The following is a 19,438-nucleotide window of genomic DNA, read 5'->3' as shown; positions in this document are numbered from 1 at the left end:
AGAGACAAAGGGCTCAACAGACAATAATGAATGAAAATGTTTAATTTAGGATTTTTTCTCATGTAGTCACAGGAATATCATGAAGTAAATGGGAATGGAGTTTCATTTTTTTCTATGTACTTTAGGTAGAACTCAGAAAATTAATCAGCATTCTGAGAGTTCAAAATTTCTTGAAGCATGCCAAGGCTTATCGCTTTCTTCTCTTTTGAAAATGACTTTAAACACTTGGGGATGTGAATCTGCCAGTAATTAGGAATTAGTCAGAGGAAGGCCTCTTATTTAGAATGTGCCTCTTTGAAAAAGTCTTTATTTATGAAGTAGAACAGGCACAACCTGGAATATTGGGGGAAAAGTTACGTATTTTAATTGGGCAGAAATTGAAGTTATCGGCAGATTTCACAGTGATAATGGGCTAAGAAAATAACCTAAAATACTACTTCAAGTCACATGGCTCAGACACAAAGGAATTTAATTTTGTGGAATGAAATTTTTAAAAGGGAGGTGGGTATTTTAATTCTGCTTTCTCCTGGATCCCCCTTTCCTTTCCCTTTGGTAAGCTTTGTGATGACTGAAGCATGCATAACACTGGAAAGGGCAGGGTTACCTGATTTGGGTGAAAAGGATGTACATGGTAAACAACAGATTTCTAATTCTAATGCTTCTACTAATTTTATATTCAAGGTATGAGTTATTTTTAGTGAATGTAGAAATTCTAGTGGAAAAATAGCTGGTAATTCTAGCCAAGACTTATAAAGCACTTAATTGTGCAAGACAGTATTCTATGAATTTAAGTGACTTCAGGTAGAACTCAGAAAAACAGTTAATCCACATTCTGAGAATTCAAAATATATTGAAGCATGCAATGCTGGACTTGGACCAAAACAGTCTGGCTCCAGTCTGAACTTTCAACCATCATACTGGCCCTATGAGATTGTCTACACGTCTACTTGTACTTTCTTTCAAGACAAACATAACAGAGCTTTATAGCAAGCATTTATTATTACTATAGTTTTCTTACCTAGGGCATTTGATCTAGGGGACAATTCTTAATATTATCTGTGTTTATCAAAAGACAGACATTTCAAAGACAAAACAAAAATGGCCTGTGACAAAGTAAAAATGTGACCTACCTGCTTAGGATTCTGAATAAAACATGTAAATTAAAACCAAAATCAGAACTTTCATCCACGGGCAAGTAGAAGTTGATTCTGAAACTATTTTGAGAACTATTCATCAGTGACAAGCAAGATTGAACACCTGTGTTTCTTTCTTAGGCCCCAATGAATCTCTTCCTAGCTATAGACTTTAGATAAGCAATCGCCTGTCAGCACAAGGAAATGTGTGTACACAGTGTTCCTGGCAGCATTGTTTGTAATAGCAAGAGGACTGAAAACAGCTCAGATGTCCACCATAGTAGTCAAATGGATTAATAAACTGTAGTCATTGGTCCGAGCTACACATCTGTAAAATGAGTACTACATCAAGATAGGTGATTTGCAAAAATGTAATTTTAAGTGAAGGAAAGTAGTCACAAAAGAATACATATAGTATGATTCAATTTATTTAAAGTTCAAATCCAAGCGATGCTAAACAATACATATATATAGTTAGGGATACATGTCCATGTGGTAAAACCATAAAGAAAAGTAAAAGAATGCTTAACACAAAATCCAACACAGTAGATATATCAGGAAGGGAGATTCTGGGGTATAATTGGGAGGAGCCTACATGGGCATTGAAGAAACTGGAAATGTTCTATTTCTGATGCCAGTTAATAAGCACATGAAAGTTGATACTATTTTATTATTTAAATAAACTGTTACACTTTATATCCTTGCACAAACATATTTCACTATAAGTCTTTCTTCAAAAAGCATGATGGTAGTGGTGTATATCTTTATGTTGATTGAGAAAGTAGGATTGAACATTAAAAATGAGATTTTTATATTTTTTACCTATTTCAGTGAATTCCAGACAAAATTAGAGCATAGCGATGCAGATTCACAAATTTGAACTGACACCGTCTTATACTAGGTAGGGTGGCGAATGACAAGAAGAGTCGTGTCTCCGGATGGTTGACTGGGTTGACGGTGTGTTTCCTGTAAGTGTATTAGCATGTACAAGAGGAGCGTGAGCGTTTGTGGTAAATATAATATGTCCTCACTTTATGCTATATTGCATAGGCTTGTGGGAAATCCACATGTCTATGCATAGGAAGCAATTTAATATCCTAGAACAGGGTAGAGCCAGCCATAGGGCCTAGAAATATTAATTGGGAAAACAGACACCTAAAGGAAATATGCCCTAAGTGTGTAAGGTTCGCAGAAGAAGAAGAGAGGTGGCAGTGGAAGGGATAAGGGCTTAGAAATGCTTTGTGAGACTACTGGGGTTTTTAAATGTGAGTAATTTTATAGCTTACAGGATCTGTAAGTGGCTAAAATTATTCTACGACTTTCATAGTTTGAGAGAATTTATTTTTGTCTTTACCCTTCACAAGTTTCCTTTGAAACTTTTTGTTTGTACCAGTCTTCCTTGTAACTATTACCTCTTCTTAACTCACCTTGGCTGATGGTTTTGAAGTTTTGATAGAGTATTATTAGGAAATTCTTTTTAAAATTTTTCATTATTCTTTCAAACTGATTCCCTAACATTTATAGCTCCCAGATTGTAGCATAATTTTTCTAGAGGAACTATGAAATTTATGTTCTTTTAGATTTTTAAATCCTCTAGAAAATATGAAAAGAAAGAAGAATTACTAAGAAAAAACTTAAATCAGGAATTTGTTTACTCATGCGATGCCTGTTTTAATTTTTCAAATAACAAACTCATGGTTCTGTTATGAAAATGCTCTACCAACATTCAAATGAGAGAGTCTGTAAACAGAAGACTTATACAACAACATTTTGGGGTTCAATTAATACCTGTTATAAATCTACTTGATATTACCTGGTAATTTGCCAAAGAAAACGACTGTCCTTTGAAATGCTTCCTGAAAACATAGTTGTTTTCTAATTCATGGAAGTTTAAACGTATGTTGTTGTTTTTGAAAACTATTTTGAAAATTAGATTTAAAACAGTTAAGCTTTGTCTATAGAACTTAACTTTTCTTTAAGTATTGAATAATTGAAAGGTTCGTTTCTAATATTTTTTTACATGCATCACTGTTATGGATCAAGTTGCTGAGATCAGCTATGATTGTTTCTTCTTACAAAATGGAAGACTTTTAAATTCAGTTGAACAAACATTTAATATATTTGTTGATCCCAAACTATATAAAAACACTTTGCTATACACTTTTGGAGATACACAGCTGAATAAAGTAGACCAATAAGATGTAAAGAATAACATCTAAGTGTTGTTACAACTTCGTCCAGAGGTTAAGTATGTTGATAGCTTTTAAAAAATGGAAAAATATCACTTATCTGGAGAAAAGATTTCTACTGCCCTCAACCTTTTAAAACATAATTTTAAAAGGATAGTGAAATGAGAAAGATATTTGCTACTAAACACTTTTACTTTATCAGAAAGTCTATATACACCTTAAGGAAAGAGGCAATAATGACATTTAGAAGGACAGCTATCCCTTTACTCTTTAATTGTCCCATTTTGTATCACTCAACAGAGTACAGGAAATGATGCTCACAATCATGAATTCATTATAAAAAACATTAGATTATATCTCGCATTCCCTATTTAACAGAGTATGTCAGTGTTCTACACACTTTGGAGCCAACGGTCTCTTTTTACTTTTTAATTTCGGTGAAATTGAACTGTTATCAAGAAAATTAACCTTATAAGGATAAAGCATTATGACTTGGTGTTATTGTTTTGTATATAATATTCATATATTTCCTTTCAAATTATATGGGAGAAACTTTGTGAATAACAACAAGTAGCTATTATTTATAGAGTTCTTATATGAAGAGCTTTTTGTATTTCTTCTTTGTCATATAACCTACCTGCAGTAGATTTTATTCTTCCTATTTTCAGAGGAATAAATTGAGTCACAGTTTATGAGACTTGTTCACGGTCCTTCAACTAGTAAGAATAGAATTTACTAATCACGTGAGTAATTAGCCAATTTCACAATCCTAGCTGTAGCAATTTGGTGAGTGTTTAGTATGTTCAGGATTAAATGTTTTGATACCAAAAAATGAAATCCACTTGAATTTACTTAAGCACATTGGGCAATGATTATAATGAAGCAGGGATATCTCCTAGAACACAAGGGCAAGTTGTGAAGCTGAAACCATGTGGCCAAGGGTCTTTGCTTCTTTTTGTGCACCTGTGTCATTGTTTTTACTTTACTGACCAGCTTTCTCTGTGGCTCTTTGCATCTAGTGAAGATAAATACCCACAGCTCCTGGGTCTTCATTATCATCAGCTCTATCCCAGTTCTCAAGAAAAATTAATTAGCCTAGCATGGGCATGAGATTAGCCATCCCTGTCCTAAGATGACCTAGTAGTAACGTGACTGAGGCTGTGCCAGCCCTGTGGAACAGCGGTGGTCCTCTGATCACAGGGCAGAAGATCTCAGAGCCTGGGAGTGGGGCAGACAGCGTGGTCCTTCAGTTCAGACAGCAACATGTGGTGGTTAAGATCACGGTTCCTGGAGCAAACCTTTTAGATCCATTTCTCAATTCTGCTATGACTGGTTGAGTGACCTTGGGTAAGCCCTTAAACTTTCCGTGCCTGCTTATTTTTTTTATTCTTTTATTTATTGTCTTTTTAAAAAATTCACCTTTATTGTTGTGTTGCAGATGTCCCCTCCCCCGCTTAACCCCCTCCATCCTACTCCGTATCCCTCCCCAGGCTTTCACCACACTATTGTCTGTGTCCACAAGTATGCATAGATGCATATAAATTCTTCAGTTAATCTCTTCTGGCTCCCCCTTATTTTTATCTCTAATGTGGGGATGATAATGTTATTACATGCAAACTATTTCAAAAGTTCCTGGTAACATATTAAAAATTTAATGCATCTTGGTTATTATTTTATGATAGTGGCCACTTATAGCATATATTCTCCTTGTCAAATGAATTAATTTTAAGTTTAGTAATGTTCCAGTACTCCTGTGGCCATCCGTGCTTCAAAAATGAAATGATCTGACTTTGATTTTGCTAAGAGTTGTATAATTTACAAACCTGTTCAAAATAGTGATAATAGAAGAAGGGAAACAGAGGTTTTCTAACTTGTAGTAAGGAAGATTGATTTCCTAATAGACTTGAAAAGATATTCTCATTCTTTCTGGTGAGTATGTTTATGTAGGAAAAAAAAAACTTTAATAGAGGATATTTGCATAATTATTGAAAAATGTGAACACAGTTTATTTATTAAGTAAATCCAATCATACAGATGAAGTCGTTTCGCTTCCTGCTGATCGATCACACATTTATTTTCAGGTACATGACAGATGGGGGACTTAACCTGTACACTAGAAGTCTGAACCGAATACCAGACACGGCGACTTCCAGGGATGTCATTCAGAGAGGTGTTCACGATGTGACAGTCGATGCAGACAGGTAATACGATCGGCATGTATATGGTAACAAGGAGTGCATACAGCAGTTTCACAAACGAGATCCTAGGAGTTTTACAGTCCAAACCAAGGGACTTTTTTTAATACAATCATCATTATGGGGCGTTTAAAAAAACTAAGGTGTTTTCGATTGAAGACTTCAAGGCTTTTTAAATGCTGTATACGGAAAAAAAATTGCATTGCTGGTGAGAATATTTAACAAATTTCAGGTTTCATGGCAGCAAACTTGAAAACACCTAAAGCAAAATTATAAACGCAGACCTACGTTCTTTACTTAAAAAGAACCCTGGCAGATAAATTCCTTTCCATTTGGATACCCTCAGATGTACCTGGAGGCTAAAGATATAAAAATTAATCCGTAATTCAGATGATCAGGTACAGTAAGCTTGATGCTTTGCTTGAAGGGTTTGTTGAAAGCATACAATTCTCACTTTAGGCTAATCTCTGGTTCATAATTGTTTCAAAATGCTTAAAGGTGTGTGTGTGTGTGTGTATGTGTGTTTCACATACTAGTTGTTATTTTGCTGGAAATTGTTTTGTCAATTTTATCAGAAGCACTGCTGCTCGAGAATATTGTCTGTGTAAAATAATGTTGTAAGACATACTTCTGACCTAATTTTAATTTTGCATCTTCACTTAGAATTTTGCATTGAGTAGGAAGCGAGCACGCAGTTCCAGCACTACCATGTATCAGCACCTAGAGTGGCTGTTTAATTCAGCATTTATGAAAGGCACAAAAGATTAAGAGTTCATGTATCAATATTCTGAAATGAGCGCTGGCCGCTTGTCCCTTGTTTCCCACTGGGTGCAGGCGCACCGTTTTGGTTTTGGGGTGTCAGGAAGGCTCCTGCGTGGCTCGGGTAGTCAAGAGCGGGGCTCTCTCAACTTCCTTTTTCGTGTTTTGCTGTTTTGATACAAAAGACCCCAGCTGCTGCTGGCTGGGCCTGCCTAGCCTGTGGTTTGGGGTGACGAGGGGGGAAAGGGGTAGAGACAGAGGGGCGGGGGGAGGGGCTCAAAAAACCCAGCGCCTCTGGAAGTCTGGTGGCTGCTGGTGGCCGCTGGGGATGGGGGCCCCGAGGTGGCTTTGCTGGGCTGGCTGCCAGGCTGCTTCCTTGGTGCCCCCAGAGCCAGGTCACTGGGGACCAGCTGCGGGGGGCGTGGGGAGATTCCGAGTGCTCTGGGATCCAACACTGCGGCTGGGAACCGGAGAGCGGCTTCCCGAGAAAGAAGCTCGCCCCCCAGTGACCAGGGTCGGCCTCGGGGACACCAGGGTGGTGGGGTCGGCTTCCCCAGGTACTGGGCACTTCCAGGGCAGCAGCTGCTGGAAGCGAGCCCAGGGGGCGCCGGCAGTAGCCTCGGGCCGTGAGCGAGCGCAGCAGGGAAGGCCCGTCCCGCCCTCCCTGCGGCGGGGGGAGCCTCGGTGGCGGGAGCGCGCGGGGCGCGGGGCGCGGGGCGCGGGGCGCGGGGCGCGGGGCGCGGGGCGCGGGGCGCGGGGCGCGGGGCGCGGGGCGCGGGGCGCGGGGCGCGGGGCGCGGGGCGCGGGGCGCGGGGCGCGGGGCGCGGGGCGCGGGGCGGGAGAGACCGGGGAGGCCGCTGCAGGGCGCGGGTGCGTGGGGAGCTTTTTGGTTCTTTGGCTGTCCGGTGCTGTTTATTGAGTCTGTCAGCGCAAAGAAATCGGTCCCAAAGAAAGAAGGGCTGTGCACGATTCCTTGTGCTGCCAACCCAAAGACGAGACAGTGAGTTCTGGTTCTAGTCGTCAGGGTCTCCTCTCAAATGCGGCTGGCATTTTAATTCCTGGGGGTCAGAGGGACCGGGCGGACTCTCAGCCCAGCCTTCTGGTCTGTATGCCAGGGTGTGTGTGTGTGTGTGTGTGTGTGTGTGTGTGTGTGTGTGTGTGTGTGTGTGTGTGTGTGAGAGAGAGACAGAGAAAGAGACAGAGACAGACAGAGAGACAGAGACAGACAGAGACAGACAGACAGAGAGAGACAGAGGGACAGAGAGAGACAGAGAGACAGAGACAGAGAGACAGAGAGAGGGCGAAGCACAGGGTTATAAGTGGCTTATGAAAACTTCTGCCACCCCCATCCCTCACCCTGGATTCCTCTTCAGCCATTTCCCTTGCTGGTTCCTCCTCTAACCTCAACCACCCTGGGCCTCTTTCTGCTTTGAACGGATGCTTTCTGTGCCTGGAATGCCCTTCTCTCTACATTCATCGCATGATTGCTCCATCGCAGCATTTCTGGTACCTTCTCAGAGAACTGTTTCCAGAGCAGCTAAGATACATTTCATTTCCAGTCTCTCTCTCGGTCATTACCTTATATCGTTTTCTTCAATTTACACATCACTTCTTGAACGTAGCAAACTTATTTTCATATTTATTTCATATGTCCCTCATGACAGAGTTATTGTCATAGTTGTTGTAGGTCGAGCCCTTAACAAAAATGTTCGTGGAGCAAGTGAACCTAGGAGTGACTGTAGGCGACATGTTCACAAAGGCTAGCAATACCCTCCACTTTGGAAGAGAGGCACGTGATGTCAGGAAAGAGCCACGATCCTGCAAAAATGTTATGTAAGGGAGGGAATGAGTTATGTGGGAAAATGAGAAGCAGAGATTAGAGGGGAAGAAATCTAAAGTGTGGACCACATTTTGAATATAATGACCTACCCATTGTTAGCCCACAGTGGAAAATATTAAAAGAGGGGGAAAATTTGTTGGTTTTTGGAAATGAGATTATTGTGGTAGAACCTAGGAATTAATACAAAGGTGACAATTTTGGAGACAATTGGGATAACCAGCTCTCTTTGTTCCTTTAAGGCTCCATCCACATTGGGGCCTGACAGGAACCTCAGCCAAATGAAAGACCCAGGTATGCACTAATAAATAGGAATCTATGAAAGCAGTGGTTTACTCAAGTGTGCTACTGGACCTGCAGCGTCAGCATCACTTAGGGACTTGGTAGGGATGCAGACTATGGGCTCCGTCCAAGACCTACTGAGTCAAAAACTCTTGGGGGTGGGGGCACAGTCTGAGCTTAACCAGCCCTCTGGTGATTCTTCTGTACTCTAAAGTTCTCAAACCAGTGTCTTAAAATTAACAGATAGGTGCCAGGCATATGAAAACATAAACGCTTAACATAAAAAAGACATTTTAAAGTCCCTTACTTTATTAGCTGTGTTTAGTCAAGAGAAAGAGAATATTAAAATAACAATGGCACTAATCTTTAAAATAAATCAACTAATGATGTGTTGCACTTGAAATAACTGTCTGAGTTAGATTCAGCTTTTGAGAATTATATGTGTTTTGAAAGAATTAATGTAATTTAAGAAATACTAAAACACTTTACTCGATTATGTATATTAAACAGCAAAAAGATTATAGTGAAAAATCCTACTATCAGCAGATAGAAGTTTCTCCTTTATTATAGATAAGCCTGAAGCTCTTTTAAAATCCTATATTCAGGAAGCGATTCAGGATGCATATCTTTTTAAAATGCATAGTCTTAAGTATCATAGTTGTGTAAGTTCTTCTGTTAATTTAAAATACTTTATACTTCATAAAATTTTTATAATTCTGATATCAATTCTAAATAGGATAGGCAAGGATGGCTACTAGGTAATGATACTGGTTTTACTCAAAAAAGTTACTGAGAAATCCTGCAATTCAAAATAAAACCTCCTTAACTTTATTCAATTCAGTACTCTTTAAGCTTTTTCCATCACATATTCCCCCACTTTTTTTCTCTATAATGATATTTCATCTGTTCCTGTAATATTTTAAGAAATGCTTATTTAGCCTAATGCCCTCATTTGGTGGCTTTAATAACACAAGGCCTTGGGTCTTTTACCTCTTATACTTCCAGTTCCAGCTACCTTAGTGAAGGTCTTTTAAATAATATGAAACATATTAGTAATTGGTTCATTTTAGTAAACTGGTAAATGATAAAGCTTGTGATAGCTCACTGATAAGAAAACTTAAAAGCAAACAACAGTGTTTTATTAATTTTTCTTAGATGCAAAAAGCTGCATCAGTGCAAATGCACTCATATAATGGCAAAGTAACCAGCTGGCTGGAATAGCAATGGGCCTGAATTGTTCGTGTTGCTATAGCAAATGTTGTAGGTTCCCCTTTGATCAAACTCTGGTTCAAGTGTGAAGGGCAATAGAGAACAGCTGATTTCCTCTTCCCAACAGATTGAAATGGCCCCAAAGAAAATAGGAGGGCTTTCAACAGCCAACTGGAGTGTATTTTAAGTATTTTGTTACTCAAAGACATTACAGTTGCTTTACTTTCCATATCAGTCCAACACCAACCACATCTTATTAAGCTAAGAAAAGGTTACAGAATGGCACTATGCCTTGTAGACATGTTGGAAACTCTCTGGGAACTTCACTAATAAATTCATAGCAGTTAAAATGTGTGGGCTTTATACGTTTGGCTCTGGTTATAATGAGGTTGATTGTAACTCACATACACTTAAAATTGAGTTGTGCTATATTTAAAAGGTAATTATGGGGGAAAGGAAGATGGTTGTTGCTTTGGCCTTTATTTGCTTCTGTTATTGTCCATACTCTGACTTCTTTGCTAACATTAACAAATACTTGATTAATAAATATATAATTATTTTATTTATTAATTTTAGAGGGAGAGGAGAGAGGGAGAGAGAGATCGATTTGTTGTTCCACTTATTTATACATTCATTGGTTGATTCTTATATGTGCCCTGACTAGGGATTGAACCTACAACCTTGGCATATTCAGAACGATGCTCTAACCAACTGAGCTACCTAGCCAGGGCAATAAGTATATAATTACCTCCTAAGTGCCTAACAGCATAATAGCACCTTGGGTAAAAATAAAATAAATAATAAAGATGAAAAGCCCTGAGTTTCATAGTCAGACAGAATAATGTAAACAAAATATAAAGTGATAACAAAACTGACCAAGTAATAACAGATGTCTATACAAAGTACCTGAGAAGCACCAAAGGGAAATAAATAATAATTTCTACCCTGAAGACTTCAACAAGCAGTATGACTTTAATGGGCCCATAAAGAAAGCATAAGACTTTCTGACGTGTAGCCTGGAAGACAGCAGAAGGAATGCAGGAGCAAAAGCACAGAGGCTTAGGAGAATTTGGTTTAGGGAGATGTTAAAGAAAACAATAGGTGGACAGTAGTCAAAGCCATAAAAGCCAATTTTACGAGGAACTATTGCAATAGGGGAAAAGAGACTGCCGTGTAAAACTGGGCTTAATTCTGAATACAAGAAAAAGTGGGGATTTATAGCCAACAAGCAGAATGTGGGGGTCAGTGGATGGAAAATTATTAAGAGGATATATCACAGTAGGGGGATTCTTGCTAAACCCACTCAACAGGAGTCTTGCTGAAGGTAGGCCAGGGTGATCAAATATTGAAGGTGGGAGATGAGAAGTTTGACCAGATGTTGAAGGTGATCAGATATCAAGGGTGGAGATTCTCTCTGAAGTGACCTACCAAGATCCTTACTAAGACTGAGCAAGGGGCCCAGGTCAAAGCTAATGTGATTTTGCTATTGCCCTGGGAATGTGGGCAGGGAAGACAAGAAACAAAGGATCTCCAGGGCCACTCTAGAGTGTATGGGTCTGCAGGTGATAATTTTACTAATTTTAATTAGTATTTTTTTTTATTTCAAAGCAAGAGCACATGTTATAATCATTGCATTTTAAAAAGAACTCTTCCACAGCAAATACTGGAGAGGGGTGATGCAAAGACAGGCGGACTGTTTAGGAAGTGACTGTAGAAGTCCAGGTGAAAGAAGATAAGCGTCTAACTGAAGAGTGAATGTGGAGATGCCATTTCTAGAGGAAGCTGGGTTTGGTCTACATGTATTACTCTGCTTGGACTGCCATAACAAAATACCACAGGCTGGGTGGCTAACAAGCAGATCTTTATGTTCTTACAGCTCTGGAGGCTACAAATCCATGATTACAGTGTTGGAAATTTATTTTCTGGTGAGGGCTCTCCTCTTGGTTTGTAGATAGTCACCTTCTCACTGTGTTCTCGTGTGGCTTTTCTCCTGTACTCTCAGGGAGAAAGAGAGAAACAGCTCTTGTCTATTTCTCTTCTTATAAGGATATCAGTTGTATCTGAATAGGGCCCCACCCTTAGGACCACATTTAACCTTAATCACCTCAGTAAAAGCTCTATGCCCAAAACAGGCACATTGGAGGTTCAGGCTCCAACATATGGATTTTGAAGGGGGGACACAATTCAGTCCATATCACTGTGTGACTCTCAGGTAGTTTTATTCTTGGAGATAGAGGTTCAGTCATATAAGTACTGGTTTATTAAAGTAGTGAGTATATATCGTATACACATTATAAGCTCAAATTCTACAGGAATCACGGAGATCACATAAAATTAATGAAGTAGAAGAGAGGTAATAAGCATGCCCACTCCAAAGTGGGGAGTCACCGTGTCTAGAGGGTGCTTCCTATAGAAATACACTATGTGGAAAGGAGGGCTAAGGATTTCCAAACCATTAGATTTTTTAAATGAAGTCCAGAGTCTGGACTTTTGTGAGAAATCTTTTAATTTTAAAATATTGTTAACTATCTTAACTATGGTCTCAATAGACAGTTAAACATATAAATTTCTTTAGTGGGAAATAATCTATGAAATCACAGAGAAGCCCATGTATGTTAAGAGACAATGAACATTCTCATTCTCATGTATGGTCATGTAAGTTTCCTAGGTCCCCTGAAGTTTCCCACAGAGGTACGCTGGTGCTGATACCTGTGGTATAGAACGAGAATGCACCAGTTATGAGAAGCTGGCCCGCCAGCTGCAAAACTATCGAGCACGTTTCCAAGTGTTTAGTGCAAGACGAGCAAATCTAAGGTCTGTTTCCCAGCCAGAGCATTGCTCAGTGGGCTGGCCTGGCAGTAATTAATTAATTTTGTTTAAACCATTATACGAATCAACACTATACAGGCTAAGCACACATTTGTATCTGTGATATAGAGGGGTAAAAAAAGCCCTGAGAATAAACCCTTGATGTTTAAAAAGTAAATAAAGAGAAGCCACTGAAGAGACAAAGAAATCAGGTCTAACATGATGTTGAGAAACAAATCGGGTTAACTGATAACTTGGAGATGGAGAGAAGAGGGAATAGGCAACGATGACAAATTCCAAGGACAAGTGCAGTTAAGTGAAGACAGTTCATGCCAAAATAACTAGAAAAGAGTAATATGAAGTCTAACATTGGAAGTTAGAACTCTCCTGGATGATTACACCAGGTACAAGCCACAGCCTGAATTACTGAAGTAGAGTGGTCATAGAAGTCAAAATTGGGTTATGTAGATGATATATCCAGGTGGTCCTAATAATGATGGAATGGGTCTTAAAGGAGAGGAAGACAAAGCCCCAGATACCAAATTCTTTATTAAATATGAACAGAAGTATACAAAACATACTAACAAAGATACCTTTTTAGGTCTCTTCTGGGTTGCCTATTACATTGTTATCTAAGTTACATTCCTAAATATAGTGATAGTTGATTTTAGTTATAAAATAGCCAATTTTGCTATTTATATTTTAGTTGATTTTTACATGTTTAATTATGACTTTTTAAAAATATAAATACATAACAAAGCATAGAAATTATAATTTTTTGTATTGTAGTAACTGACAGATTGGTTTGATATGTGATACTGTAATTCAGATGCTGAAATCACAGTTGAAGAAGGAGTTTGCTAAAAGCCCTAAGGAATTATCATGATTTTACATGCCTTAATAGGGTGCCCCAAAAAAATGTATGCACACACTTTGAATAATTATGAAGGCAGTGATTATTAAAATACACTTCATTTTCAAAATTGAGCTATCAGCTGTTAAAGTATACATACACTTTGGGTGGATGCCCTGTATATTAGGGAAAGCCTAGGTGCAAACATTGACTCATTCTGAATCCCTTGAAGGGCTGGGGGAGAGAAACTTTACCCTCTTAGGTTTAGTGTTTGGTGGTGTGCAAATTACACCGACAAAAGACAGATTATCAAGAGAAATGAGAGATTTTTTCATTTATGTATGTATGTTGTGGTTGTTCATAGGAAATGTGAATCAAGGAGGTGGTTAGAATTTGGGGCTCATTTTAATAGAGGAAGAAGAGTGGGAGAAGGGCACTCATGGGAAAACAAATGACTTTTTGGAAAAACAAGTGGGCCCTTAGAAGAAGAGATGGGAGATATGATAGTTTTGTGACAATGTCTTTTATTTATTTTACCTATCTATCATCTATCTATCATCTATCTATATCTATCTATCTATCTATCTATCTATCTATCTATCTATCTATCTATCTATCTATCTACCTACCTACCTATCTATCTATCTATCTATCTATCTATCTATCTATCTATCTATCATCTATCTATCTATATCTATCTATCTATATCTATCTACCTACCTACCTACCTTCCTACCTACCTACTTATTTATCTTTATTGTTGATAATACTACAGATGTCCCCTCTTTTTCCTCCCATTGCCCCCTCCACCCGGTTTCCGCCCTGCCTAGGGCTTTACCACCCTATTGTCTGTGTCCATGGGCAGTGGTGCATATATGAATATAAATTCTTTGGTTAATCTCTTCCTGCCCCTCCCCCCTTTCCTCTGAGATTCATCGTTCTGTTTCAACAATGTCTTTTAGGTGATTTCTTATCTCTACTTCTTATGTCTGGTGATAGCAGGCAATCTTCTCTGGTTGTAAAATCGGAAAGGAGGGAATTTGTGAATTCTCTTGGGATGTCTCCTTTTAGGCAAATATGGGAGCTCAGAAAACAATAACAAAAGAAGATCCAACTCTTTACAGTGCTATATTTTGGATCCCTTCACCCTAAGCCTACAGTTGTTATCTACGTGTAGAAAATTTCACTGAATCCACAAAGGGAGTCCTGACAAAATCTTATAAAATCAGGTGGGGAGTCATTTCTAAGGGAGGGAGGCCTTTAATATTTCCATGACTTCACCAAATAGCAGTGAAGGCATCAGAGATTCTCCTAAACCACCAAGCAAATATCTGCAGGGTTCAGATTCATGATGCTTGTCACTGGTCTGTGTACAATCTAATAATGCATTCTATTCTGTGCTGATTTGTTTCAGCATAATCGCAGAATCAGTACAGTCCCACATCTTAAGTATTTCCTTCATTAGCTTACCCTTTCCATGGTAATTAAAAGCAAACACGGAAGAGATTAAATAGGCTGAGATGGAAATAGATAAAGTAAATATAATTATTTCATTTCATAATCAAATGGCCTGCATTTTCTCTCCCTCATTTCTTTAAGTAGAGAGACACCAATGCAAAACACTAGGGAAGTAGAAAACATTTGTCTTCTCACTATCCCCTGGCACCGGCTCACCAACACAGGCTTGTGAACTGATGTTGAACTTTTTCCCAGTTCTCAGAATTAACTGGCCTCATTATAAATAATCTTATTAACTCCCAATACTTTTAAGTAATACCCCTCATAGAATTATTTCACACTGTAGACATACATTGAGAACCTACTGTGTACCAAGCACTATGCTTAATGACATGGACCCTGCACTCAGAGGCCTTAATTAGAAGGACATTAGAATAGAGATTATTAAAGCCTATAAAAAATTGAAGACTCAAAGGATACTTGAATAGTACAAGTAGCATAAGTTGTAGATATTTTTGGTTGGCATAACTTTTAATACATTTCAAAACATACATACAGGCGGCTCTAAGCTCTAGCACCTCTTTTTAAGACTGCTCCTGACATTAAACTTGACCAGAAATAAACTTTACCATTTTAGAATTAATCTCCCAATAGAGAAAATGGTCCCCAGTACTCTTATTTATGCAGTATTTTTATCTTATTTCCTTCAAAACAATTTACTAATAAATCTTATGAAAATGCCAATGATGATATAATGGTTGTTATAATAAAAATTTATAGTCACTATCAAGATTGAGGACCTAGGATGTACAGCCAACATGCCATATTATTTAAATACATTATTTTATTTTATCTTTGAAGCAGATCTGTGAAGTGGGTTTTATTACTGCCATCGTGTGACACAAAGATTTCTTAGATCAAGTAACTTGCCTATAGAACCTTTGTTAATAAGTGGCAGGATTTGAATTCAGTTCTTGTGCTCTTTCTATTATTCATAAAATTATTAATTTAGATAAAGGTTTTTATAATGCTAGAAGACATTTTCTGATTTTTAAAATTATTTCATTTTTCCGTTTTGGTCTAAAATACCTGTAAAATATGAATAGATCTTTTTTATTCAACTTCATAAATGTGATAATTATGTTCCTTCTGTAAGTAATCTTATTCTAGTTCTACTGCAGATTGTCAATAAATCTAAAAACAAAATTGATAGAACAGTATTTTCACATGCACTAGAGCTTCAAAAAGGCTGGTTAAGTTGTTAATACCAGTAAAGCAATTTAGCAGTATTTTGTTGTTTTATATGTGAAGGGAAAATCAATTTGGGCCTTTTTATTATTACATGATTTTTTTTTTTCCCCCCACAAAGAGCAATAAAAAGGAGAGACTGTGTCAGCTAATTTGATTGTTTAATTTGATTTAAGAAGTTACATCTATACATGAAACATTTGTTTTTTCCCTGCAAGAACTAAGGGTGAATTCTTTTTGTAATAGGCTAACTAATGGGGTGAGACATTCAACTTGGGATAATTAAATTGAAGGCTTCCAGCTGACAGCTGATACATTCTGCATCTTCTTCACTCCAGCTATCTAGAGTAGGTGGCAAAGACTTATTTATTAGAGTCATATGTGGCCCATTTATATTCATTTTTTATTGCTTGACTTAATTTGTGTTTAAAATGGTTAAAATTATTTGTATAAGCTGGTGTGTGTTTTTTAATATGTTTTTTATTGATTTCAGAGAGAGGAAAGGAGAGGAAAAGAGAGATAAAAACATCAATGATGAGAGAGTCATTGATCAGCTGCCTCCTGCGCTCCCCCTGCTGGGGGTCGCGCCTGCAACCTGGGCATGTGCCCTGACTGGAAATCGAATTATGACCTCCTGTTTCATGAGTCGACTCAACCACTGAGCCATGCCAGCCAGGCTAAGTTGTGTTTTTTAAAGCAAGTAACAGACTTTCCACATATTTTTTTTTCAGATAAGTTGCAAATAAAAGTGTATTCATTACAAATAAGTGCTTATTTTCTGAATTAAATAGTTATCTTGCTATTATAAAGCTTTTCTGTGAATCTTGAAGATTCACAGAATAAATAAAAGTATAGAGAAGAATCTAAAAATAATCCATAAATTTCCCATCCCTAGAACAACCAAGAATATTGCTTTGATGCTTTCCCTCCCAGGCTTGCTTAGCCACATTACACAGTTTGGGTTACACCATCTATACAATGTATCATCCTGCTTTCTTCACTTAATTTACATAACAAACACTACCACATAGTATGAAATATTATTTTAAATTACGAATTTTAATGATTGTATACTATTCTACCGTATGGAATAAATTATATATAAGGAGGTTGTTTAATCAACCATTAAATTTAAGAAAGTCATCAAATATCTGATTTTATTGGCAAAGTCATTAGCAGAATCTTCCTGATCTTGTTGTATGTCTATATCCATGTTGTTGCTTTTTCTAAAAACACCCAGACATTTGAACTCACTAAAAGAGGATGCCTCACATATATCCTATGCATGCTTGTCTATATATATATACCTGCACACACATATGTACATTTGGAATTTAAATATTCCATGTAAATCTCGCTCCTTAAGATTAAGTTATGATTTATTTTTAATTTTAGTTTTTTTATTTCAAATATATATTTAGGGTTTTATAAACTGTTAGGATTCCTGACTTTGTCGCAATTTTAAAATATTTTGTCACGCAGGTTTTCCTGCTGACAAATAGATGGCAAAAACTATTGACTGAAACAGTGCTTCCTCTTCAAACTTAATATCCAGAGATGCCTTATTTCTTACAGATTTAAAAACCCCATCATTTGTTTCTTTAACAGTAGATTTTGTTCTGATCCCAGATAATTTGTACAAGCCATGTTCCCTTGACAATCCAAATATTGACTACATAAAAATAAAAATGATTATAATAATAGTTTCCTCATTAATGCCAGGCTTATTTCTTTCATCCTGGGACATAATATACTTCTTTAAGTCACTAACAGAACAAGAAGACCAAAAAGATCAATAAAAATATAGAAGATTTGAACCACAGTAAAAAACCTGTCCTAATGCATACATGTAGAACACTAGAACCAAGAATGGCAAATTCACATGCTTTTCAAGCACACATTTGGATATTTACCAAAAGACTAGATATTGGGCCATGAAGTAAATCTCAACAAATTTCTAAGAACTGAAATTCCACAAAATATGTTGTTTGACTACAATGGAATTAAGCTAGAAATTATTAACAAAACAAAAAAAAACCATTAACTCTATGTTTAAATATTATGAAATATACTTCCAAATAACATTGGGGTAAAAGAAATCACAATGGAAAATATAAAATATTTTTAACTGAATGATAAGATCACTACATGTTAAAATTTATGGGATGTGGTTAAAAATCATGCTTAAAGGAAAATAGGCCTTAAAAACATGTTTAAAAAACAATAGCAAATAAATAAGTAAATAAATAAATAAAGCTGAAAATCCATGAGCAGTGTTTCCAAGAAGTAAGTAATTTTTCAGTTCAAGAAGTTAGGAAAAGAATAGTAAATTAAAACCAAAGAAAATATATACATAAAAGGAGAAACCAATGAAATGATTTCTAAGTATTTTACATGTATTAACTAATTTAATCCTCAGAACACACTTCTGTATTTGGTATTATCGCCACCTTTTTGCAAATGAAGCATTCCTAACACAAAGAGTTTGAGTCACTTTGTCCAGGTCACACCATTAGTAAATGTTAGAGTTGGATTTAAACTCAGGTGAAGTAAAACAAATAAGTGGTTTTTAAAAATGAAGTCAATAATATTTTTTGAAATCATTTTTAGCCTCAGTTTTGACTAAGTAATTTTATTGTTTCCTGACTTTCTAAGCCAGTTTGATTGGCTAGCAGCTACAACAGGTTGATCATAGTAAAAGCCAATAGAAATACTTGCTGTTCATATTCAAATTGGCTACTATATTTTTAGAATATGTTAGTGTAGTTAATTTTATTGCAGAAATGTTTTGATGGTCAAATATCACACCAGCTCCACTGCTGCTGAAGCTCTCCAAATATATCAGTGAGGAGATTTTTAAAAAATGTACACAGCCACAAGGGTCTGAGTACAGAAAGCAACAATAGCAAGAAAGCTGTGGGCGAAACCGAGGTAGAAAGGTGATTTAGCAGCCACATGAAAACACTGAGCACACTATAGGTGAAGTCAAGAAACAGTGCAGTTTATACCACAGAAACCCCAAAAGACTTGGGAATTTTAGGATTGGTTACCTCATGATATATGATAAACGTGAAGTAAGAATAAGGGGAATTGGATTTTTAAGGAAAAGGCTTTTAAGAAGCAGTCAGACCCCGAGATTCCTCAACCCAGCCCATGAATAACTGGGTGTCTGCCCCTTTTCTATCTTAGCACAAAAACTGGAGATTATTCTCTGGGGAGAGAAAAAGAAATGGAATCTGTATGGGATACAGGATACAGCAGTAGACTGACAACAGAGTAAATAAGTGAAGTTTGCATAGTAAACATGGAGATTACCAGCTTTCCCCCTGTTTAGATTCTATAACCACGGCAACCAGGTGTGAGTCCATCTTATCAGAACCATCATTTACCCTCTATTTTCCCCATATATCTGTCATGTGCTTACTGAATATAAGTCCTTAAATCGCTATAAGTAATATACATTTGGA

At 37.3% G+C, this 19,438-nt stretch overlaps 1 protein-coding gene across 4 annotated transcripts in view; it reads left to right on the top strand.

Moving 5' to 3' along the window:
• Positions 1 to 19,438, top strand: part of NAV3 (neuron navigator 3) — a 314,982-nt gene that overhangs the window by 175,498 nt on the left and 120,046 nt on the right. For all 4 annotated transcript variants that reach the window (XM_081125420.1, XM_081125419.1, XM_081125418.1 and 1 more), the window contains exon 12: positions 5,404 to 5,523. In XM_081125420.1, the coding sequence (XP_080981546.1) occupies positions 5,404 to 5,523 (120 nt within the window). The remainder of the gene's footprint in view (positions 1 to 5,403; positions 5,524 to 19,438) is intronic.

This window comes from Miniopterus schreibersii (genome assembly GCF_964146895.1).
Source record: "Miniopterus schreibersii genome assembly, chromosome: 2".
NCBI lineage: Eukaryota > Metazoa > Chordata > Mammalia > Chiroptera > Miniopteridae > Miniopterus > Miniopterus schreibersii.
This window is presented reverse-complemented; position numbering and strand designations above follow the sequence as displayed.